This window comes from Bos indicus, chromosome 16 (genome assembly GCF_029378745.1).
Source record: "Bos indicus isolate NIAB-ARS_2022 breed Sahiwal x Tharparkar chromosome 16, NIAB-ARS_B.indTharparkar_mat_pri_1.0, whole genome shotgun sequence".
NCBI classification, from domain to species: domain Eukaryota; kingdom Metazoa; phylum Chordata; class Mammalia; order Artiodactyla; family Bovidae; genus Bos; species Bos indicus.
In genome coordinates, this window is record NC_091775.1 from 37,868,706 (window position 1) to 37,894,532 (window position 25,827).

Genomic DNA, 25,827 nt, shown 5'->3' on the forward strand with positions numbered 1-25,827 from the left:
ATTATTCTCAGGTAACAGATTTTTGAATTGTGAAATTATAACTCTTTAGTTTTCCACAATATCCTCCATTATACAACATGAGCCTTGAATTCAGTACCTACTTTAAAAAGGGCCTTGACTGATGGTCTATATGAAAATCTGTTGCTTCTTTCCTATAAAATAATCAAAATGACAAAAGTTAACAATTATGTAAGGAAAATAACTTATATTAATAAAATAGTGAAATTCTCTATTTGATCCATATGAGAATTAAGGACTTTTCACCAAATATTCTGCTCAAATGCCCCCTCTTTTCAAATTTTTGCTAGTATGCATATCTATGTTAAGATATAAAATTAAAATGAATAAAAGAGGCAATATTTACTGTTCATGTTCAAGTCTACTATCTTCCTTTTCACTAGCATCTTTATCATTCTAAAAACAACATTTAACATATGATCAATAAGAATTACTGTTTTTTAAAGTTCATGTAAGTTGAACATCAAAAAATATGTAATCTTTATCAATGAAAAGAAAAATATTAATTATTGCAAAGATATTTACAAATTCAAAAGTTTTTACTTTCTTCTATAGGCTTTAACTTGAGAGCTTAGGCTAGAATTTTAATTTAATAGTTAAAATTTTCTTTCTTATATAGATTGCTCCAAAAGAAAGACTATGGACTTGTGTTTTTAAAGACTGCTTGACAAATTATGCACATCAATGTACTCTTACTAGTTATTACTGTATTAAAAACTAATGCTTGAACTTACATCCCCCAAAAAGGGATAATATAGATATATTCAGAAATCTGAATTTATCAGTGGCAATCAGGATTTACTTTTTAAGTTTATAGTCCCATGACCATGGAGAAAATAATTAGGATAATGGAATTTTACACATATTGAAAAAGTTATTTAGACTTTTCAGCTAATCAAATCAAGTGTCTCAAACTTATACAGTTTTCTCAAAGGCTTGAAACAGTTCATAGTATGTGACAAACATATGTCAACATCAATTTTTTAAAACAGCAAAGTATCCTCTAACAAAGGATTAAACTTTCAGGCTTGATAATTTAGTATGCAATGCATTAAGATTTTATATGTTAGTTGATCAACCATGTCCGACTCTGCGAACCCATGGACTGTAGCCCACCAGGCTTCTTTATCCGTGGAATTCTCCAGTCAAGAATACTGGAGTAGGTAGTCATTGCCTTCTCCACGGGATCTTTCCAACCAAGGGATCAAACCCAGGTCTCCTGCATTGCAGGCTGATTCTTTTCAAGCCACCAGGGGCTTGACGTGATGCTTTAAGCTCTTATGGGCCCATTAAAAATTAATTAATTCATATAATGAATTCATATAATAATTCATATATCAGGATATATTTTTATTCAAACAAAATGTACTAAAATATTCTCTTTGGCCATGAAGAGATTATGAAAGTATACTACGCAAGTATAGAAAAGAAAATTTGCCCCAAGACATAGAAGGGGAAGAAAATTTATTCTTCTAGAGACTATTATATGCCAATGTTAAATTTTATTATTCCCCACAACAATATATTGAAATAGGTATGATCATCTTCATTTTACATTTAAAAATAATGTAGTTCAGCATGATTACATAACTTATCCAGATCAAAATGCTACTTAGTAAAGGAAGAAGGAAAAGGAGATGTGAACCCAAATTTCTGATTCCTTATGACCTTTCTATTACCAACTTCAGAAAAATAAAAATAAAATCTCTAGTGGGTAAGCAGAAGAATTCAAAAAACTGATATGGATAATCTGTATTGCATTCTAAAATGAGGTAAAAACTCTGAAAAATTCAAGTGGGGAGTATTTTAGAAGAGTTAGCAGTGAGACTACTAATCTGACCAATTCTACAGAACTACTAAGAAAACAAAATCATCTTTAACATTAATGAAAACTATTAATTACTGAAAGTATTTTGTTTTCTTCTAACATGTCACTGACTCTACAGTTACTTCCATTCAAAATCTATCACTGAAACCAAAATGAGTTCATGAATTTTTTTCTCATCACTTTTATTTAATTCCTCCCTTAAAAGGCTTACATGGAGAGAAACAAGTGCATGACCACCTACAGAAGTCTTTTCTGTTCTTGTTTTGTTATGTTTTCTTGTGTTTTCATAACATTCTCACAATGATCTATTAATTATTTTATGGAATATTTACTTAGTGTCTACTTTGAATCAGGCCCTGATCCGAGAACTAGAAGTACAGTTAAATGGAACCCAGCTGCTGCTTTTCAGATACCGTCATGAGGGAGGAGCCGACGTTTGAGCAAATAAGTTTTGAGAAGATTTAAGCTTTGGGAGACACTTCTCTGTGGGTCTCTTGCCTTCCTAACACATCTTATTGTGTATGCCAAGAATGCAAGGCCCCAACTACTCTTTATCCTAGCCATTTCTTGGAGTTATGTTTATAGTGAGTGACTTTGAGGGATGAGGTCATGTCTCCTTAGTACAAAGAGCAGACTTGTTTACAGCTTGCTAATGAAACAGTGGGTAACCTGAGTTCAACCCTCCTCAGCTGTGATGCAATCAACTGTGTGTGCAACATCCACCCAGGCCCATCTCATATTATTCTCACAGGACATGAAGGCAATGGGAACCAAGAGAAACATGATGTTCATGCTGCTAACTGAACCTAATCAAGCCCTGTGTCCCTGGCTCAGAAGTCTCATGTCTTCTGCTAGCATCCCTGAGAGAGTAACATACTAACTTATTAACTTTTAAGTTAGGTAAAATCCAAGACTTTACAGTAATATTAATAGAGATGTATGAGGTGCTATGAACAATTTAAACAGCTATTAAGTTTTTTGGGGCAGCTTTATTGTGGGAAATTTGATGCCAGATTACACCTCCAATGTTTGATATAGACATAAAAAAGTTCAATGTCACTAACACTATTCAAAGTCATCTCTCAGAACTCAGCCCCACTGCCTGCTCTAAGGGCAAGCATCTTCAATACAGACAGAAATGGGACAAATCTAACTATGCTCATAAGGATCATGACCTCTGTTTCCACTAAGTAATGACAGCACTGGTAAGTACTATACTGCCACCACTAACAGCTAACACCTATATGCGTATACTGTGTGCAACAATTTTTCAAAGCATTTTACTTTTATTAAGCTCACATAACCCTCATAACAACTTTACAGTATTGGTGATATTATAACCTCCATTTAGCAGATGAAGAAACTGAAACAGAAGTAAGTTGTGCAGAGCCACAACCTAATCTGGCTCTAGATTCTGAGCTCTGAAATAGATGTCTGCCTTTCTAGAATATATTTAAGCTGAGAGATCTTACATAGGGGAAAATTTCAAATTGTCTTTTTTTGGGGTAAAATTGAGCATGTTTTGTTAAGGTTTCTAGAGAGCAGACTTTTCAATATTGAATTTCTACTGCTATCCATTTTCCCTGTTCTCATAGAGACAAAAAAGCAACTGTCCCATGGGACAGAGAGCCAGGAACAGCAGTGAGAAGACACCTAACCAAACAAACATAAATCACTGAAGTAAGTAAGAAAACTGCTGGGTCCAGCCCTGCCTAACAACTACACTAATCCCCTTACCTTACAGTAAGTCTAACTCTCATTAAATAACTTAGAAAATATCTGGTCAAATAAAATGGCTTGCTTTTCAGAACAGTAAATAGGTATATCTACCAATCACATATAATATGTTGGGAGGAACGAAAACATTTCCAAACTAAAACATTTCCAAACACATCACTTTTGAAATCTCAACAGTAAGAGTTCCTTGTCAAATATGAATAATCTAATATTCATTTCTTCTATAATTTCTATACAATGTGTTATATAAAAAATTACAGATATGAAACACTGATGGGGTTATGAAAGAAAATAAAGAATTAATGTCTAATAAATAGTTAATAGTTATTAGTATAACCTGACAATTCCTACTTGCTTAGAGTTCAATCATGATTTACACATCTGATTACCTGTTGTCTTATATTTTCTCATTCTAATAAGGTTACTAATTTATTCTTTGTCATTCTGTGGAAGTTTTTAAACAACAACATGAAAGATAATTTTTTTTAAAAAAGGAACCAGACATTATATAACTGAAAATGATCAAAAAATTTACCTTGATAGCGTCATCATTTTGAGTTTGGTTAGAGTAAATCCAGCTTTGTTTATTATTTCAATTATTTCTCCAGCTTTTGATACTGCATCTGGTTTAATCAGGGCTAATGTTCTGTAAGGAAATAAATTTAAAAATAAAAATAGTTCAGCAGTTTTTACTTATAATACTTAATCAGAGGTCGTTTCCATTAAAATCCTAGCTCAAAGTAAATTATAAAGACAAATGTACTAATAATCTCTTAAAAACTTATAAAATACTATTCTCTCAAATCATCCCACCCTTGCCTTCTCCCACAAAATCTGAAAGTCTGTTCTTTATATGTGTCTTTTTTGCTGTCTCGCATATAGGGTCACTGTTACCGTCTTTCTAATTTCCATATATTTGTGTTAACATTCCGTATTGGTGTTTTCCTTTCTGACTTACTTCACTCTGTATAGTGAAGTCGCTCAGTTGTGTCCGACTCTTTGCAACCCCATGGACTGTAGCCTACCAGGCTCCTCCCTCCATGGGATTCTCCAGGCAAGAGTACTGGACAGTACTCTTGAGTGGGTTGCCATTGCCTTCTCCAGGAGATCTTCCCGACCCAGGGATCAAACTTGGGTCTCCTGCATTCCGGGCAGATGCTTTAACCTCTGAGCCACCACTCTGTATAAAAGGCTCCAATTCACTCTGTATAATTAGCCTCCAATTAAAATATATAAATAAATAAAAACTTATTCAATGTAAGTTTACTGTTTTCCCCAAGGAAATAAAAATTAGTACCCAATCTATAAAAAGAGTAATAAAAGGTTGCTAAGTCACTTCAGTCATGTCCGACTCTGTGAGACCCCAGAGACGGCAGCCCACCAGGCTCTTCCGTCCCTGGGACTCTCCAGGCAAGAACACTGGAGTGGGTTGCCATTTCCTTCTCCAATGCATGAGAGTGAAAAGTGAAAGTGAAGTCACTCAGTCGTGTCCGACTCCAGAGACCCCATGGACTGCAGCCCACCAGGCTCCTCCATCCATGGATTTTCCAGGCAAGAGTACTGGAGTGGGGTGCCATTGCCTTCTCCGAATAAAAGGTTAGAGGGGAAAAAAAGTTAAGACTGTGATTTTAAATATGCCCACGTAAGAAAACATAAGTGTTTTAAAACACTTCTATTTCTTAACATTTTATAAAAGATAACAATTTTCTAAAAAGTTGCATTAAACATATTATCACCTTGATTTCTGGTCTCTTAAACTTTAACATGTGTATGCCATGCAGTCAGTTTAGCATTGATTTGGAAATTATTCTAAATTCTTCTGTTTATTCATAGCATGAATCACGTACAAAGAAATAAATGTCCCCCCACCTGACAACGTCTATGACTAGCAAACACCCTGCTAACATTTCTTTTCACTATGTGTTTAATTGGAGGATAGTTGCTTTACAATGTTGTGTTGGTTTCTGCCATTCAACAACATGAATCAGTCATAAGTATACTATGTCCCCTCCCTCTTGAACCTCCCTTTCATCCCCTACCCATCCCACCCCTCTAGGTTGTCACAGAACACCAGGTTGAGCTCCCTCTGTCATAGAGCAAATTCACACTCAGTTCAGTTCAGTCGCTCAGTCGTGTCTAACTCTTTGTGATCCCGTGAATCGCAGCACGCCAGGCCTCCCTGTCCATCACCAACTCCTGGAGTTCACTCAGACTCACATCCATCGAGTCAGTGATGCCATCCAGCCATCTCATCCTCTGTCATCGCCTTCTCCTCCTGCCCCTAATCCCTCTCAGCATCAGAGTCTTTTCCAATGAGTCAACTCTTCGCATGAGGTGGCCCAAGTACTGGAGTTTCAGCTTTGGCATCAGTCCTTCCAAAGAAATCCCAGGGCTGATATCCTTCAGAATGAACTGGCTGGATCTCCTTGCAGTCCAAGGGACTCTCAAGAGTCTTCTCCAACACGACAGTTCAAAAGCATCAATTCTTCGGTGCTCAGCCTTCTTCACAGTCCAACTCTCACATCCATACATGACTACTGGAAAAACCATAGCCTTGACTAGACAGACCTTTGTTGGCAAAGTAATGTCTCTGCTTTTGAATATGCTATCTAGGTTGGTCATAACTTTCCTTCCAAGGAGTAAACGTCTTTTAATTTCATGGCTGCAGTCACCATCTGCAGTGATTTTGGAGCCCAAAAAAATAAAGTCTGACACTGTTTCCACTGTTTCCCCATCTATTTCCCACGAAGTGATGGGACCGGATGCACTAGCTATCTATCTGACTTACGGCAGTGCATATGTTTCAATGTCACTCTCTCAATTCGCCCCACCCCTCCACCTTGCCCCGTTGTGTCCACAAGTCCGTCTCAATGTCTGGGTCTCTACTGCTGCCCTGGAAAACAGGTTCATCAGCACCATTTTTCTAGATTCCATACATTTGTGTTAATAAACAATATTTGTCTTTCTCTTTCTGATTTACTTCACTCTGTATAACAGGCTCTGGGTTCATCCACCTCACTAGAACTGACTCAAATCACATTTTCTTTCTAAGAGGATACATCAGAGCTATGCATTTTCCCCTCCGAAGCCACAGAATGAATATATTTTTGGAGTTGGAGAGCACCTTAGTTTCCTGATTTTACTAACAAGGAAATGAAACCCAGAGAGGTTACTCTCCAAAGGTCACACAACACGTGTATGGCATTTTCAGGACAAAACACCAGCTCACACTGAAGAAAGAATTCATAGGGTCTGGACTCCATCTTAGGCCACCTTTCCAATGGACTCTGAACTCTGTGTTTAGTGCCTATGAAAAAAACAGAAGGATAAGACCCCCTCCAGACAGGGGAACCTTGAAGATCGTATCTAGGTTACTCATCGCCTAAGAGAAAACATACACTAATCACCCCTTCCTCCAGACAGGCCATAAATTTTTCTGTATCAATCAGAGTGTAACCTCGGGTTTCTTGATTATTGGCTAACTGTTTGACTGTTTAAACACATGAGCACATAGCACGTGAATGATGGGGTTATTGGGATTGTATTTTCCTTGGTTTATGTAAGTCTCAAGGAATTTGGAGTGGCAGGTTCAGACATGTACACATGGGGTATAAAAGATGTTCACAAATGTTGGTCGGGGTCCTTGGCTAAGAGGAGACTCTGCCTTGGGCCCCCCGGTGTAATAAACTGCACTCCACTATCTGCATTGTCCTTTTGAGTGAGTTTGTTTCCCGGAACGCATGGCTACAACAACATGACTCCTGGGTGGTCTGTGCTCCTTCCACACCACAAATAAAGTTACTATTAATATATAAAAAAGAACATAATCACAAATCCTCAAGATTAATACTTGTACATATAAGGTAAAATCAGATTAGTTGGAGTAATTCAGCTTATATGACACACAAAATAAGATTTAAAAATTGCTGCCACTTTCCTTTTATTTTCAGTTGTTCTGATATGTTGGTATTAATTCAAGGAATCTATAAAAAGAAAATGTTTGGCTTTTCCATAGTCGATTTTTTTTCCCCCAATGAGACAAACTTAGCTAAGAATATAATCATAAAAATATCCTTACAGTTGGATATAACTTATGTGTGTGTTAGTCGCTTAGTTGTCTCTGACTCTGCAGCCCCATGGACTGCAGCCTGCTTGGCTCCTCTGTCCATGGAACCCTAAAACTTACGGCTGGCTTTTAAAACTTTTAAACAACAAAAGCTGTTCATTGTAGTCTGATAGAGCTTGTCATAAATGGACTACCTTTTATTTTGAAGCAAGTGAGTCTCTTATAGCATTTTACAAGGCTTCATTGAAGATAAAATTAAAATTGTCACTTCTTAGCTCAATTGTTTAAATATAATAAGGCCAAACTAACCCATGATTGTTTATACTAAGCTCTAGAAATGTCTTCAAGAACCAAAGCTCTTAAAGAAAATATAAAACATATCAGCAGTGAACAAGAAGCAATGTGAAAAGTTTTGCAGTTTAGTTTAAAATGCAGTTTCATTTTCTCTTTAAATGCCTACAGGAGACAAAGCACTGATTCAGTCAGTTCAGTTCAAGAGAATGCATTGGTCATAGCAAACCCCTTTTCCAACAACACAAGAGACAACTCTACATATGGACATCACCAGATGGTAAATACTGAAATCAGACTGATTATATTCTTTGCAGCCAAAGATGGAGAAGCTCTACACAGTCAGCAAAAACAAGACCTGGAGCTGACTGTGGATCAAATCATGATCTCCTTATTGCCAAATTCAGACTTAACAAAATAGGGAAACCCACTAGACCATTCAGGTATGACCTAAATCAAATCCCTTACGATTATACAGTGGAAGTGACAAACAGATTCAAGGGATTAGATCTGATAGAGTGCCTGAAGAATCATGGCCGGAGGTTCGTGACATTGTAGAGGAGGCAGTGATGAAGACCATCCCCAAGAAAAAGAAATGCAAAAAGGCAAAATGGCTGCCTGAGGAGGCTTTACAAATAGCTGAGAAAAGAAGAGAAATGAAAGGCAAAGGAGAAAAGGAAAGATATACCCATTTGAATGCAGAGTTCCAAAGAATAGCAAAGAGAGATAAGAAAGCCTTCCTCAGTGATCAATGCAAAGAAATAGAGGAAAACAACAGAATGGGAAAGACCAGAAACCTTTTCAAGAATATTAGAGATACCAAGGGAACATTTCATGCAAAGATGGACTCAATAAAAGACAGAAATGGTATAGACCTAACAGAAGCAGAAGATCTTATGAAGAGGTGGCAAGAATACACAGAAAAACTGTACAAAAAAGATCTTCATAACCCAGATAACCACAATGGTGTGATCACTCACCTAGAGACAGACATCCTGGATTGCGAAGTCAAGTGGGCCTTAGGAAGCATTACTACGAACAAAGCTAGTGGAGGTGATGGGATTCCAACTGAGCTGTTTCAAACCCTACAAGATGATACTGTCAAAGTGCTGCACTCAGTATGCCAGCAAATTTGGAAAACTCAGCAGTGGCCACAGGACTGAAAAGGTCAGTTTTCATTCCAATTCCAAAAAAAGGCAATGCCAAAGAATGCTCAAACTACTGTACAATCATGTCTTTACTGTTTAATTATTCAATAGATAATAGTTAAACTTATTTTGGAGGGAAAATAAGATAGGCATCAGGAATCATATATATTATTTAAAAGTGAAGATAGCACACAAAAAAAGGGCCACAAAAATATATTAATAGTGCCTTTGTTACCTGTTGTTTAGTTGCTCAGTCATGTCCGACTCTTTGCGACCCCATGGACTGTACCCCACCAGGCTCCTCTGTCCATGGGATTTCCCAGGCAAGAACACTGGAGTGGGTTGTCATTCCCTTCTCAAGGGATCTTCCTGACCCAGTAATGGAACTTGTGTTTTCTGCTTGCTGATAACAAATCACCCCAAAATGTATTGGCTTAAAAATACAGTTTCTCAAGATCTTCTAGGTCAGCTGTGGAGTGGTTTCAGCTGGGATGGGTCACAAAGCTGAGGCAGTGAGGCTTCTCTTTCCTTGAGGCCTCAAGAGCTAGAGCAGGCAAGGAGAAGGATTCTCCCCTTCTGTTGCTGCTGCTAAGTCGCTTCTGTTGTGTCTGACTTTGTGCAACCCTATAGACGGCAACCCACCAGGCTCCTCCATCCACGGGATTTTCCAGGCAAGAGTACTGGAGTGGGTTGCCATTGCCTTCTCCGGATTCTCCCTTAAAGCCTCCACAAAGCAATGCAGCCTTGCCTGCCAACACCTTGATCTTAGACTGATGACATCTGTGCTGGACTTCTCATCTACAAAACTAAGATAATAAATTCGTACTGTTTAAGCAACTGACTTTGTAGCAATTTGTTATGTCTTCAATAAAAGACTCAGAGGAAAAAAACTGAAGAGGAATAAACACCACCAACAAAAAACTGACATGAAAAAAAATGAAAAAACAAGAAAGCAGTAAAATGTAGACATATGTACAAAAATACAAGTACAACATATGTAAATATACATATATTAGTCTTCAGTTCAGTTTAGTTGAGTTGCTCAGTCGTGTCCGAATTTTTGTGACCCCATGGTCCCCAGCACACCAGGCCTCCCTGTCCATAACCAACTCCCAGAGTTTACGCAAACTTATGTCCATTGAGTCGGTGATGCCATCCAACCATCTAATCTGTCGTCCCCTTCTCCTCTGCCTTCCATCTTTCCCAGCATCAGGGTCTTTTGAAATGAGTCAGCTCTTCACATCAGGTGGCCAACGTATTGGAGTTTTAGCCTCAACATCAGTCCTTCCAATGAATACTCAGGACTGATCTCCTTTAGGATGGACTGGTTGGATCTCCTTGCAGTCCAAGGGACTCTCAAGAGTCTTCTCCAACACCATAGTTCAAAAGCATCAATTCTTTGGCATTCAGCTTTCTTCACAGTCCAGCTCTCACATCCATACATGACGACTAGAAAAACCATAGCCTTGACTAGACAGACCTTTGTCAGCAAAGTAATGTCTCTGCTGTTGAATATGCTGTCTAGGTTGGTCATAACTTTCCTTCCAAGGAGTAAGTGTCTTTTAATTTCATGGCTGCAGTCACCATCTGCAGTGATTTTGGAGCCCAAAAAATAGTCAGCCACTGTTTCCATTGTTTCCCCATCTATTTGCCATGAAGTGACGGGACCAGATGCCATGATCTTAGTTTTCTGAATGTTGAGCTTTAAGCCAACTTTTCCACTCTCCTCTTTCACTTTCATCAAGAGGCTTTTTAGTTCCTCTTCACTTTCTGCCATAAGGGTGGTGTCATCTGCATATCTGAGGTTATTGATATTTCTCCTGGCAATCTTGATTCCAGCTTGTGCTTCATCCAGCCCAGCATTTCTCATGGTGTACTTTGCATATAAGTTGAATAAGCAGGGTGACAATATACAGCCTTGACGTACTCCTTTTCCTATTTGGAACCAGTCTGTTGTTCCATGTCTAGTTCTAACTGTTGCTTCCTGACTTTCATCCAGACTTCTCAAGAGGCAGGTCAGGTGGTCTGGTATTCCCATCTCTTGAAGAATTCCTCAGAGTTTATTGTGATCCACATAGTCAAAGGCTTTGGCATAGTCAATAAAGCAGAAATAGATGTTTTTCCGGAACTCTCTTGCTTTTTCGATGACGCAACAGATGTTGGCAATTATATCTCTGGTTCCTCTGCCTTTTCTAAAACCAGCTTGAACATCTGGAAGTTTATGGTTCACGTACTGCTGAAGCCTGGCTTGGAGAATTTTGAGCATTACTTTGCTAGCGTGTGAGATGAGTGCAATTGTGCAGTAGTCTGAACATTCTTTGGTATTGCCTTTCTTTGGGATTGGAATGAAAACTGACCTTTTCAGTCCTATGGCCACTGCTGAGGTTTCCAAATTTGCTGGCATATTGAGTGCAGCACTTTCACAGCATCATCTTGTAGGATTTGAAACAGTTCAACTGGAATCCCATCACCTCCACTAGCTTTGTTTGTAGTAATGCTTCCTAAGGCCCACTTGACTTCACAATCCAGGATGTCTGTCTCTAGGTCAGTGATCACACCATCGTGATTATCTGGGTCGTGAAGATCTTTTTTATAAGTTCTTCTGTGTATTCTTGCCACCTCTTCTTAATATCTTCTGCTTCTGTTAGGTCTATACCATTCCTGTCCTTTACTGTGCCCATCTTTGCAGAAAATATTCCCTTGGTATCTCTAATTTTCTGGAAGAGATATCTAGTCTTTCCTATTCTATTGTTTTCCTTTATTTCTTTGCATTGATCACTGAGGAAAGCTTTCTTATCTCTCCTTGCTATTCTTTGCAACTCTGCATTCAAATGGATATATCTTTCCTTTTCTCCTTTGCTTTTCACGTCTATTCTTTCACAGCTATTTGTAAGGCCTCCTCAGACAGCCATTTTGCTTTTTTGCATTTCTTTTTCTTGGGAATGGTCTTGATCCCTATCTCCTGTACAGTGTCATGAACCTCCATCCATAGTTCATCAGGCACTCTGTCTTACACTAGTCTTACCAGTGAAAATTTAGAGGTTTTCAGGCAGAATGTTTTTTAAGGAGCTACATTCTGTTTATAAGAGATATATCTAATAACTTAACAAACCTGAAAGTAAAGTGATGATAAAAAGATATCAACAAAAAATTTATTATCAATCAAACCTATTCTTGAGAAAGACAGTTAAGGCTCCCCCACCTTGGCTGTGGTCTCCTTCTATCTTCTAAGCCAACAATGGAGATGAGGTCCTTCTCACACTGGCATCACTCTGGTTCTCTGCAGCCAGTTAAGGTTCTCTGGTTTTATGGACTCCTGTGATTACACTGCGCCTATGGGGATGATCCAGAATAATTTCCCCAGCTCAAGGCCTGTAATCTTAATCAAATCTACAATGACTCTGCCATGTAAGGTTGTTAGGCTGCACCCACAGGCCTGTAAGCCTTGTAGCTAGTTGCCAGGCCTCAAGACAGAAGAAAGAGCCAGAGAAACCAAAAGAGATCACAGTAGTTTAATGGATGAGGGGCATTTACATGCCTGAAGCAGGGTTCTAGAGCAACACCTCACCGTGTGGGGCAGACAGTGGGATGCTGCTGCTGCTAAGTCATTTCTGCTGCTGCTGCTGCTAAGTCGCTTCAGTCGTGTCCGACTCTGTGCGACCCCATAGACTGCAGCCCACCAGGCTCCCTCATCCCTGGGATTCTCCAGGCAAGAACACTGGAGTGGGTTGCCATTTCCTTCTCCAATGCATGAAAGTGAAAAGTGAAAGGGAAGTCGCTCAGTCGTGTCCGACTCTTAGCGACCCCATGGACTGCAGCCTACCAGGCTCCTCCATCCGTAGGATTTTCCAGGCAAGAGTACTTTGCTACAGTGGGCAGGATGTAGCAAAGTCCTGGCTACTCAGGGCAGAGAGAAGCTACTATTTACAGGGGGAATTGACATCAGGTGGGTTCACCAGTTACCAAGGGCTAATTAACCCCTATAATTAAGAGAACTGAATCGCCGTGTGAGTGAAGTAGGCAGGAAGAAAATCTCAACCACTCTCAGAGGTGGCTTATACTAGACAGCCTAAACCAGTACTTTACTTTGATTTACATCTGGCACCTACATCAGTGCTCCATCAGTTAAAAATTAGGAGGAGAATGAGACTAACTGAACCCAAGAGATGACACGAAGACTGTATGATGTCTTTACATCTGAACAGTAAAACTATAAAGCATCAATTCATTGCTTAGTCACTCAGTCATGTCTGACTCTCTGTGGACCCATGGACTGCAGCCTGCCAGGCTCATCTGTGCATGGAATTTTCCAGGCAAGAATACTGGAACAGATTGATATTTCCTACTCCAGGGGATCTTCCCAACCCAGGGAATGAACTCGAATCTCTTGGGTCTCCTGCATCGGCAGGCAGATTCTTTACCACTAGTGCCACAGGGAAGCCCACCAATTCATTTTTACCACACAAAATGTAAATCAAATACTCTTTAAAAAAAAGAGAAAAATATTTAAAAAGACAAAAATGGAAACAAAACAATTTAAAAAATCAAATACTCTGACTCATTGACAACTAATAACATTTATCCATTTGATTTGAGGAGCTTTATAAAGGGAACAAGTTACAAATTAGCTAAGGGAGTAGATCTTTCATTAAGTTCTCTTACGACAAAAGAAAAATCAACGTAAAAAATAATAAGAGGGAGGGAGGGAAGTTTTGAAGGTGATAAATAAATTTACAACCTTGATTGTGGTAATTGTTTCACAGGTTTTACTTATCTCCAAACTCCAAAGTTGTGTTAAATATTTACAGCTTTTTGTTTGTCCATTATACCTCAATACAGAGATTTTGAAAAAGAGAATAGAAATGTGAATCAAATGTCAGATTTCAACAGTTAAGAGGAATTCGAAAGCTGAGGCTAGTTTGTGAGCTAAATTGAATTACATAGAACAGAATTATCTTGATAAATCCCTCAAAATTAGCAGATAGGCACCACAGAAATACTCCTCCCTCTCCAAGAGGCTTTACTCCAGAAAGAAAGGAATTGAGTATGACTAACATAATAAGGATGTAATTAGTTCATAAATTCTCCTTGACACTATATAAAACTGAGAGCCAGGCTAAGTTACAATTATTACATACAAGATATTTCCATGGGACCATGATAGATATGCATGTATTTCTCCATACGCCTACCTCTTTGGTCATTTAAATGAAACAATATATTTTTTAAAAAAACTCTTTAATTCTGAAGAAGCTTATTTAAGTCACCCAAATGGCTGCTGGATTTAACCCCCTTGCAGTTAGGAAAGAATCAGAAGACAAAATGGCAAAATAATTTTAGTCAGTAAAAATATAATACAGCACATATTTTAATTAATTATATTTATAAAGCCCAAATATTTAAAATCTGCCTTCATATTCTTCTATCCTATTTTTAAATCAGTCCATTCAATAATATTTACCAACATATGAATTAGAGGTTTAATAGAAAGAGAATGAGTTTTAAAGTCAAACACGACAAGATTTACTTGTTTCCCCTTTCTTTGTAGCTGTGTGACTATGGCCAAGTTACTGAACTATTCTATAAAAGGGAAACAACAACATTCACTGTAGAAAAATCAGACTTTATATACAATATCTAATAATTGCTATAGAGTTTACTTTGCTATATATACAATATATAATATACATAATAATTACTATAGATATGCTGCTGCTAAGTCACTGCAGTCCTGTCTGACTCTGTGCAACCCCATAGACGGCAGCCCACCAGGCTCCCCCATCCCTGGGATTCTCCAGGCAAGAACACTGGAGTGGGTTGCCATTTCCTTCTCCAATGCATGAAAGTGAAAAGTGAAAGTGAAGATGCTCAGTCGTGCCGACTCTTCGAAACCCCATGGACCGCAGCCTACTAGGCTCCTCCATCCATGGGATTCTCCTGGCAAGAGAACTGGAGTGGGTTGCCATTGCCTTCTCCATACTACAGATATAATAATTTATATGTATTTATAATAATTGCTATAGATTTTACTTTGATTTGGTCATATATATATATATATATATATATATATATATACATGCTATAGATTTTACTTTGATTGGGTCATACTATTAACCCTGTCTCCCTCATTTACCTATTTTTACTAGTTTAAATGAAAACTTGAAGTAGTTGTGAACTGAGATGCCTACCACAGTGATTGGCATATAGCATGTGCTCAGAAACTTTAAGTTATAAATATTTATTTCTTGTAAATAAAGGAATTGTGGTTGATGCTTCCTTAACCCCACAGACTTTTATTAGTAGATCTCATAATAATGAGATTCTTATTTATCTAACATTCTATCTTCTTTTTTTTTTTTTCCTATTTCGAGTTGTCCTGGGAATCTTTGGTTTTTCTTTTTTATGAATCATTCACCATCTCACTGATCCATCACCACCTGTGTACTAATACCACACTGAGCATCAAAGCACCTCTAGAATCATAAAGAGTTTTTTAAAAGTCACAGAAAGAATATTACTATGAGGGGACTCAGATGTTAGGTAATCAGCTATTATTTGGGTGGCAAACCTCAAAAAATAGTTTGACAGATTTTTTTTTCCTGTAGAATTAAATAGTTTTTGAGCTTTTTATACAGATAGTCTTAACTTCCGGAGAAGGCAATGGCACCCCACTCCAATACTCTTGCCTGGAAAATCCCATGGATGGAGGAGCCTGGTAGGCTGCAGTCCATGGGGTCGCTAAGAGTCGGGCACGACTGAGCGACTTCCCTTTCACTTTTCACTTTCATGCACTGGAGAAGGAAATGGCAACCCACTCCAGTGTTCTTGCCTGGAGAATCCCAGGGACAGGGGAGCCTGGTGGCTGCCGTCTGTGGGATCATACAGAGTCGGACACGACTGAAGTGACTTAGCAGCAGCAGCAGCCTTAACTTCCACCCGTGATCCCTATTCTTCACTACTGCAATAATCACTCCACAAACACAAAGAATCCCTCAAGTCAGATTAAGAGCATATAATATAAGCCACAGAAACTAGAGCCTGGAAAGATGACCAAAGAATGAAAATTCCATTTCAATACAGTTCAAGCTAGATTCAGAAAGCTGCAAACTCATAAATGCAGAGATTAAAACTTACAATGTCATTTTAGTAATGTTTTCTGGATAGCCTAATTTTCAGCTATAATTCCAACTTGTTTTTGTCTCTCTTCTAAATCAAAACTGAGGAAAAGTCAGAATGACAAATGTAGCTTTGACAAACAATGAAGAAAGAAGACCAGAGACACACCATGCTATACTTTTTCCATGTCACAGGAAGAGCAACACACAATGGCAGGGAGAGGAGAAGGCAGGGAAGCAGCCAGCCAGAAGCTCTTCCTCCAGACACAACTATTTTCAAAGATGTACTGTTTATTCAATAAATTTTGTGGAGCAGCTCCTGTGAATACTTCCTTGTTTGAGGCACAATACAATGGACTTTGGGGAGGCAGTTGTGATCCCAAAATGGATTAAATTTCTTTGTATCACAGTGTTTTTGTACATTTGTTTCTTTTTAAAATAAATATTCTGTCTTCAATTGATCAGTCAGTATTTATCAGATATCTATGAATACACTCAAAAAGAGACAATTTATATTAAAAGCAATCTTTGGTGCTGGAGAAGACTCTTGCAGTTCTTTGGACTGCAAGGAGATCAAACCAGTCCATCCTAAAGGAAATCAGTCCTGAATATTCACTGGAAGGACTGATGCTGAAGCTGAAGATCCAATACTTTGGCCACCTGATGTGAAGAGCCAACTAATTGAAAAAGACCTGATGCTGGGAAAGATTGAGGGCAGGAGGAGAAGGGGGTGACAGAGGATGAGATGGTTGGACGGCATCACTGACTCAATGGCCATGAGTTTGAGCAAACTCCAGGAGATAGTGAAGGATAAGGGAGCCTGGCATGCTGCAGTCCATGGAGTCACAAAGAGTTGAACAAGACTTAGCGACTTAGTCAGCAATACAAAAACATCTTTGTCAATTAGATCAATGGTCATCATTTGAAAATGGGGGGAATAAAAAAAAGGAAAGAGTAGATAACAAATTTTAAATTGTTATTCAATGATTCGTTTACCTAACACAGATAAGGTGCTTGTAATGTGTGAGGAGATGTGCCAGGTGCCACAGGAGACAAAAATCTGAATTGAGACAGAAAGAAGACAACCATTTTGCAGGTCTTACTCATTCTCCTGTGATTAAATCCTCCCATTCCTGATTCATACAGACACTGGACTTTAATCTTGCCTCTACTCTGCGATCTTCAGCAAGTTACCTAACGTCTCTAAGCCTCAACTTCTCCATCTAACAGAGTGGAATTAACAATAATAGTATTAGCCTTTGTATTTAGGTTGTTGTGGGGCTTAAACAAATGATGCATAGAAATCATTTTAACACAATGTCTGATATAAAAACAGCTAACAGATATTAATACTCTCTTCTGAGTTTCCATTTAGCTTATGGCACTCACTACTTTTGCCCCATAAACCAAGACTTAAAGTCTCAACTCCCAGTTAGAAGAATGATGAGGGTGTATATAAAAGATTTGCACTTTTCCCTCCAGAAAATAATCAGTCTAAGACCATGGGTATCACTTTATTATCTAAGTGAGGAAAAAATTACAGAATCTGCTCCACAGAATTCTAAAAATGTTCTAACACTGAATTGGATCACTGAAAAATACTTATACTATAAAAAACACAAGATAGAAATAAGAAATTCGAATTTGGTACCAAGACAGACATAATGTTCTAAGAATTTAAAAAAAGATTACATAATAATTTTCTTACTTTTCTTTCTTACTGCCCAGTTGACGAGCTGTGTATTGATCTCCATAGTCAAGCAGCACCAGTTGTCGAGAAAAGATGTTCACTTTGTTGCCTATAAATAAATCTTCCAGGTGAAGATCTTCATATTTTGTCCGCTTTAAAAAGGTGCGATGATTCTTTACATCATGCTGGAATCAAAAACAATACAATAAAACAAATCATTGTCAGCAGGAAATGTTAACCTTTTTATAAACTAGAAATAAAGTTATTAATTCTGTATTATTAAACATAAGTTACATCAGTTCAGTTCAGTCGCTCGGTCGTGACCGACTCTTTGCGACCCCATGAATCACAGCATGCCAGGCCTCCCTGTCCATCACCAACTCCCGGAGTTCATTCAAACTCATGTCCATTGAGTCAGTGATGCCATCCAGCCATCTCATCCTCTGTTGTCCCCTTCTCCTCCTGCCCCCAATCCCTCCCAGCATCAGAGTATTTTCCAATGAGTCAACTCTTTGCATGAGGTAGCCAAGGTACTGGAGTTTCAGCCTTAGCATCATTCCTTCCAATGAACACCCAGGACTGATCTCCTTCAGAATGGACTGGTTGGATCTCATTGCAGTCCAAGGGACTCTCAAGAGTCTTCTCCAACACCACAGTTCAAAAGCATCAATTCTTCGGCGCTCAGCTTTCTTCACAGTCCAACTCTCACATCCATACATGACCACTGGAAAAACCATAGCTTTGACAAGACAGACCTTTGTTGTTTCATTTTTGCTACAAGTAATAATTTCTTTGATAACATGCATTTCCTACTCTAATCCAGTAATAACATAAAAATTACAAATTTGATACTTTTAAATCCTGAGTAGAAATTTTTGTTTATTTCCAAATCATGGTAGCAAATTAGTGCCTCCAAGATGCCAAATTTCTCCTTTCTTGCCTACACAAAATCCCAATACCAGATATGTCAGCCTGCAAAAGGGACTGTCAGGAAAGGGACACAAGAAATAAGCAGGATCTCTTGGCTCAGTCTTCTACAATCTGACTTTTTGTAGTGATAACAGCATTCAACAATACTGACATTTATGACTGTGATAATCTTTATCTACAACCACTTGACTATTGATTAATACAAAACATGAATAACCCTACTTCAGTTTTCTAACTGAAAAAACAATTTCTATTAAAAAAATAAAGGCACAAAGTATCTTCTTGTAATGGAATTATAATGCCAACAAATTTTTTGATTTCCCAAATAATAATGTATTTTTTTCTTTCAGTTTTGTTGAGATATGATTAATATATTAGTTTAAGGAATATGGCATAAGGATTTGACTCACATAAATCATGAAGAGATGACCACAAAAATTCCATGAACATTCATCATCTCACATAGACACAACTAGAAAAAAAGGCAATCCTATTCCTCCCCCAATCCCACCTTTACTCTGTTTGCCAACTTTTAAGCAAAGAAAGGCTCATTTACCATTTCAACAGATCCATCCCCGGGGTAAAATAAAAGTTCATAACGTCGAAATAGTGAAGCATTTGGATCAAACCACTCTGCGATGAAAACGAACCTCTCACTATGATTCTGCAAAGAAAGAAGAATTTTAACAATAACATACCAAATATAAGCCCTCTTGAAAAAAATCCTATGAATTGAAAGAATGACCAAATATTTGCAATAAACATATCTGCTATTATAATACTTATTAATAACTGAATAATTCTGGTTTTCAACAATATGACAGCTATCAACACATCCTTAGAAATATTTCCTCTAATTTCTTATTAAATACCCTTCGATATCTCAGAGTTGACTTATGAACTTAATACTTCACAGCCACCCAATCATCCTGGGTAAACTGACACTTTTTTAGAACATGAGCTCCTTATCTGACAACTGTTATAATTCAGTACCTCTCCATAAAGTTCTAATTGTTCTAAGTTTAAGATTCCAGCAGTATTAGAATATTGTTGTCATTCAGATTATAGCAAGCATCTTTTCTCTCCTTAGTAATTTCACATGATAGTATCTTTTTATAGAAATAGTGGGAGAATGTGTTAGTCTAGGTCCCCCGAGAAGCAGACAAGATGCCAAGACAGGATTAAACATTCAAGAATCTTATTCCTGTAGGAGAAATTCTGAATGGAAATTCCTAACAGAGAAAATAGGAAGGGATCCAGAGAAAGCAGACAGACCACAATACAGAGTTGACCCTGAGTTGAAGGAGAGAAAGAAGGAAGTCTGGGGGGAACCCTCCTGAATTGCTCTACAGTCTAAGGAAGGTTCAGCAAGACATCAGGCAGTGCTCAAGCCAGATAGCCCTCAGAGAGTTCCCTGACTTCCGGTGATGGGTGGGCCTGTTTTAGTATTTCTGCTTCTCTCAGCCAAGGGCTGGGAACCCCTGGAAAACAGGTCCTAAACACAAAAGCAGAAGTAGATTTCAGAGCACAGGAACTAAGGCCCTTTGGTCACTTAAGCTCCCTCTAGATGAAGATCTGTGAGGTGTATACAATGAAACATAAGTCAAAGATGGCCCTCTTTCCTTGACTATTAGGCAGAATTTCCCATCACACACTATAATAGCTTAGCCCCTAAAGGTCCTTCATCACAATAAGCAAATGAGGAAGGAAGAAAGGAACCTAAGGGTTTTGTTACTAACTCTAGATTTAGCATCCGATTCTCTGGTTAGTGTATATAGATGAGTTTCTTTTATATTCATAATTCACTTATAAATTCTAATAATAGTATGTCTAGCTATATTTATGATCATATTCATAAGCTATAATAGAGGCACTTTTTAAGACACTATTTTTCCCGCAATCACCCAAAAAGACACATTTAAATAACGTGTAGTAGTCAAGAGAAACAAAAAGATAAGAGATACACTATTGTCTTAATACAAGTCTTGTTATTTTTCATATTAATCCTTATAAATACAGCATTTTATTTTTATTTTTTAATATGACTGCTTAAAATTTAGGTTTCATTGTGTATTCTAGTATTATACTCTCCTTTTAATACAAAATTTAAATAGTAGTAGTTTATCAAAAACCTTACTATCTATATTAAAATATCCATTTGTTCAAAAGCATTATTGAAATATTGCCTTCATTAAAATAGGTAAAATTATGAAATAAAAGAAATGATGAGACATGTAATTGAAAGTGAGGCAAATGAAAAACCAGTGAGACTTGGTAGTTCCATTTATCCAGGCAGCCTTAACCACAAAATCACACTCTTTAATTCTATACCAGATGGTAGAATTTTTCGTGATTCATTATTCAGAAAACAGCTTTAATACAAAGAAAGTAAACTGAGGAAGTACTGTTTCTGGCTAATAATGCAGCTTGTGGCATATGACTGCTGCTTTCCAAGAACAACCAGAAAAGTGGGATAAAAAAAGAAAAAAAAGGATCTATCTGATGACGTTGGAGAGCACCTAAGACAGCCAGATTTGATAATCTAAGATTCAGAAAGAAAGGAAGCTCACTGAGGTGAGCACAGTACTTTTTATGCTGCTTTTACCTGACGACATGTGCTGAGACTCAAGTCAAGCTGGACAATAGATGAAGAAGCCCAAGAAGCTGACAGAGGAAGGCCGTCTAGAGGCAGAGATTTTTGACAAGGTCATGGGGATAAGTAGACAGATATTGGAATTTGAGTCGACCAAACCAGCCGAAACTGGAGGGGCAAAGATCCTAGAGAAAATGAAATCTTAGAGAAGTGAGCTCAAGCCTGTGTTTGTTCAACGGAGCTTTCAGTAGCCTTTCTGTTGTGTCTCCTGGAACATCACACTCCAGGAGCATGGGTAAACTAAGGTAAACTAATACTAACAAAATTTGAAACAAGTTTTGTATTCACGCAATGCTTAGCCCTTAATCATGCTAAAGTGATACTTCCTCTATTTTAGCTGCCTGAATCTCCAGAAATGGAAATACAGGTTTTCCTATGCAATGTCAAGCTTTCAAAGATAAACTATGCGATCTACCAAAAAAGAAGACCAACAGGAAAAAAGAAATAATAGAAAGAAATCCATGAATACCCTAGTTATCAGACAAAATTTTCAAAATAAGTATGAAAAATATATGTAAAGGTTAATAATTTCACCAGAGAACCAGAATCTACTTTTTTAATAAATCAGAAATTAAAGAATGAAAAGCAATTGCACACAGCATTCTATAACTAAGAAAATTACCCTTCAAAAGGTGAAGGTGAAATAGATATTTTCAGACAAGTAAAAACAGAAAATTTATTGCCACTGGAAGTTCTGAAAGAAAATGATTCAAGATGATTCAAGAAATAGAAGGAAACCATTGTTTCCAAAAACAATGGAAATATAAGTATGTGGGTAAATCTAAATAAATAATGCATATATAAAATTACAATAATGTCTTGTGGTATATAAAATAAGTAGAACTTGAATGCAGGTCAATAAGAATATAAAGAGAGTGAGGGGAAGACAATATTCTTTAAATCATGTGATGCAAAAAAAGAGTATCTCCTATATCAGCTACTCAATCTTTTCTCAAATTCCAATGAACATCAGTGAAGAGAATATCTCTTAAGATAATAGGCACACAAACTGGAGACATTCTGTTCAATTTTTTACACTCTGTTCTGTTAGAACGACTTTTCTTCATCTCCTAGTGCCCAGACCACAGGAAAACAATTCTCAAAATACTTAATAAATCAGTGCCATTCAAACTTTAAGACACTAATAATAACCATTAATCATGACAATAACAATAATAATTTTTAGAATACCTACTAAGTAGCAGGTTCTTTACATACATGATCTCTTTCCATTCTCATGACAGACAGTGTAGGTTGACAGAACCAGGGATACTATTTCATGGACAAGAATAGTAAAGCCCAGATAATTTGAACACTGGTCCAAGGTTACATAACAAAAAATGAGTAAGTCAGCACTCAAACTTTTGTTTGAAGACAAAACCCATATTTTGTCCCATTAAACTGCACACCTACATAAAATGATACAAAAGTCAGTGTTAAAGGAAGTACTCATTCACTGGGCCTAAACTATGGTGAACTGAAGTACTTAACTACTCATCTATGTAAAGTTAAATAATTCTATTTCAAGGTCAATTTTGTAACATTTAACAATCATGTAGGAGAAAGGGAATAGATTATTATAAAATAGGATAAGGAAATCAAGTTGTTCCCTGTGACATCAAACATACTTAACAAAATATCTCATTTCAATTACATCCCAATTCCAGAATCTTAAGAAATCAAGTCAGTGAGGTGTGCCCTTATAAAATACCAAAAAAACCCTTAAATATAGAACTACATTTTAAAACCCATATAACATTCATATGGAAATGCAAGAGACCCAGCATAGCTAAAACAGTTTCAAAAATGACAAACAAAGTTGGAAGACACATTTTCTATTTTCAAAACATACTGCAAAGCTACAGTAATCAAGACAGTATACTATTGGCATAGAATAGATACAGGTTAATGTAAGAGGAGAGAGTCCAGAAACAAGCTCATACATATCTGACCAGCTGATTTCCATCAAGGGCACCAAGACCATTCAAATGGGGAAAGATCAGTCTTTCAACTAATAGTGCAGGGACCACTGGGTATCAGACCAAAAAAATGACACTGTATCCCTACCTCAGTCTACATACAAAAATTAACTCAAAATGGATCACAGACTAAACACCAAGAGCCAAGCTAGAAAAACTGTTGGAAGGAAACATTTGTGACTTTGGGTTAGGCAATGGTTTCTTAGATAAGACACCAAAAGCACAAATGATCAAAAAAACAGAACAGCAAAAACACGGATAATCTGCACTCTAAGTCATCAAGGGAGCAAAACGACAAGCCACCAAATTGGAGAAAACACTCACAAATTACGTTATCTGATCAGGGAGGGTCTAGCATCCAGAATGTACCAAGAATTTTAACTACTCAATAATAAAAGACAACCCAGTTACAAAATGGACAAAGGATCTGAGTAGACATTTTCCCAAAGAAGACATCAGAAGATACACAAAGAGCCAATAAACCTATGAAAAGATGCTCAATACCACGAGCTGTTAGGGAAATGGAAATCAAAACTGCAATGAGATAGTACCTCTCACACACCTAAATGGCTATAATAAAGATATACAATAACAAATGTTCGTGAGGATGTAGAGAAAATGAAACATGTATTTTGCTGGTAGAAATGTAAAATGATGCAGTTACTCTGAAAAACAATTTGGCAATTCTTCAAAATGTCTACCTGCAATGTGGGAGACCTGGGTTTGATCCCCAGGTTGGGAAGATCCCCTGGAAGAGGGCATGGCAACCCACTCCAGTATTCTTGCCTGGAGAATCCCCATGGACAGAGGAGCCTGGTGGGCTACAGTCTATGGGGTCTCAAAGAGTTGGACACAACTAAGCACAGCAAAATGTTAAACACAGAGTTATATATGACCCAGCAATTCCACTCCTGGATACAAACCCAAAGAAATGAAATATAGCATATACCTATACAAAACCTCTTGAAGTCTTGACATATACAGTTTCACAATAGCACCTACATACAAAGAAAAAAATATAATCTCTCAAAAAATTAGCTCATTCCTTCACCTATAACTGTGATTTGCCTCAATGAGACTGTTAAAAAACTATATATGAATAATGGAACTTCTATTATAGAAGAAGAAAGTAACAAGCAAGTACTGTTTCTTCTATGAAAAAAGATTTACCATGCCAAGTAAAAATTATATCCAAATTTGATTTAACCTTAACCTTTGCAGTAGAAAATGGTTATTTCCTAGAGTCAAAAGATGTCTAGAGATGTAACAGTGATACATCTGGACTTGGCAGAGAGCAATGACACATGTTAACATCCCATTCAGGCTGGCCTTTCAACTAGTTGCCTCATACATAACCACACACACACACGAGCACACATACCCACACACACACAAGCACACACCCACAACCCACACACCTAAACACCTTATATTTTAAATTTTAAGAATTTTATTTTCAGCTAAGTAGAGCCAAATCTAGCAAAGAACTCAATTCCTTTTTTTCACTGATGTCAGAGCTGAGTATCATTGTGTTCAAACTCTTCATTTTATGGATAAAGAAACTGAGGCAAGCAAATATATATTACACCCATAAAGTCACAGACCTAGTTGATGACTGAGCTAAAACTGGAACCTCCAGTCACTATGACTCAGATATTTCCATAATACTGAGCTTCCGGGGCCTACTCAAGAAGGAGAAACTAACACTTTAGTCACACACAGGGACACCTCCAGTTTTCTGTCAGATCTTCAGATGAGAATGTCACTGCCTGGATAATCACAGGGACAACAAAGATTTCCGTTTCTGTCAGAAATACCATCATGCAGAATATTTAAAAATCATGCTCCAGCACAGAAAGACTTTTCCTTAAAGATGCCGAATCATTTTCCTTCTTCTGACATTTCAAATATAACTTATACATAATAAAACACTTTTATTGTTTATACATAATAAAGCATTCAAGCACACTTAGTTCCAACTTTGTAAATAACCACCAAGATGTCATCAAACTTTTCAAATGTTATAAGCAGACACCCACATAATGAGGTTCAGAACATGTGTGTGCTTGCTCAGTCGCTCAGTTGTGCCCTCCTCTGCGACCCCATGGGCTGTATGTAGCCCGCCAGGCTCTTCTGTCCGTGGTATTTCCCAAGCAAGAATATTGGAGTAGGTCCTTCTCCAGGGGACCTTCCCAACCCAGGGATCAAACCTGGGTTTATAAAAATGAATGTAAACAATTATGTATCAGATAGGCAATGGCACCCCACTCCAGTACTCTTGCCTGGAAAATCCCATGGATGGAGGAGCCTGGAAGGCTGCAGTCCATGGGGTCGCTGAGGGTCTGATACGACTGAGCAACTTCACTTTCACT

The 25,827-nt window shown here is 37.6% G+C and overlaps 1 protein-coding gene across 2 annotated transcripts in view; it reads right to left on the bottom strand.

Annotated features, from left to right (window-relative positions):
* Positions 1–25,827, bottom strand: part of NME7 (NME/NM23 family member 7) — a 247,373-nt gene that overhangs the window by 184,351 nt on the left and 37,195 nt on the right. For both annotated transcript variants that reach the window (XM_019976176.2, XM_070768118.1), the window contains exons 2-5: positions 19,380–19,487; positions 17,912–18,078; positions 4,119–4,229; positions 102–152 (exon numbers count right to left, since the gene is read on the bottom strand). In XM_019976176.2, the coding sequence (XP_019831735.1) occupies positions 102–152; positions 4,119–4,229; positions 17,912–18,078; positions 19,380–19,487 (437 nt within the window). The remainder of the gene's footprint in view (positions 1–101; positions 153–4,118; positions 4,230–17,911; positions 18,079–19,379; positions 19,488–25,827) is intronic.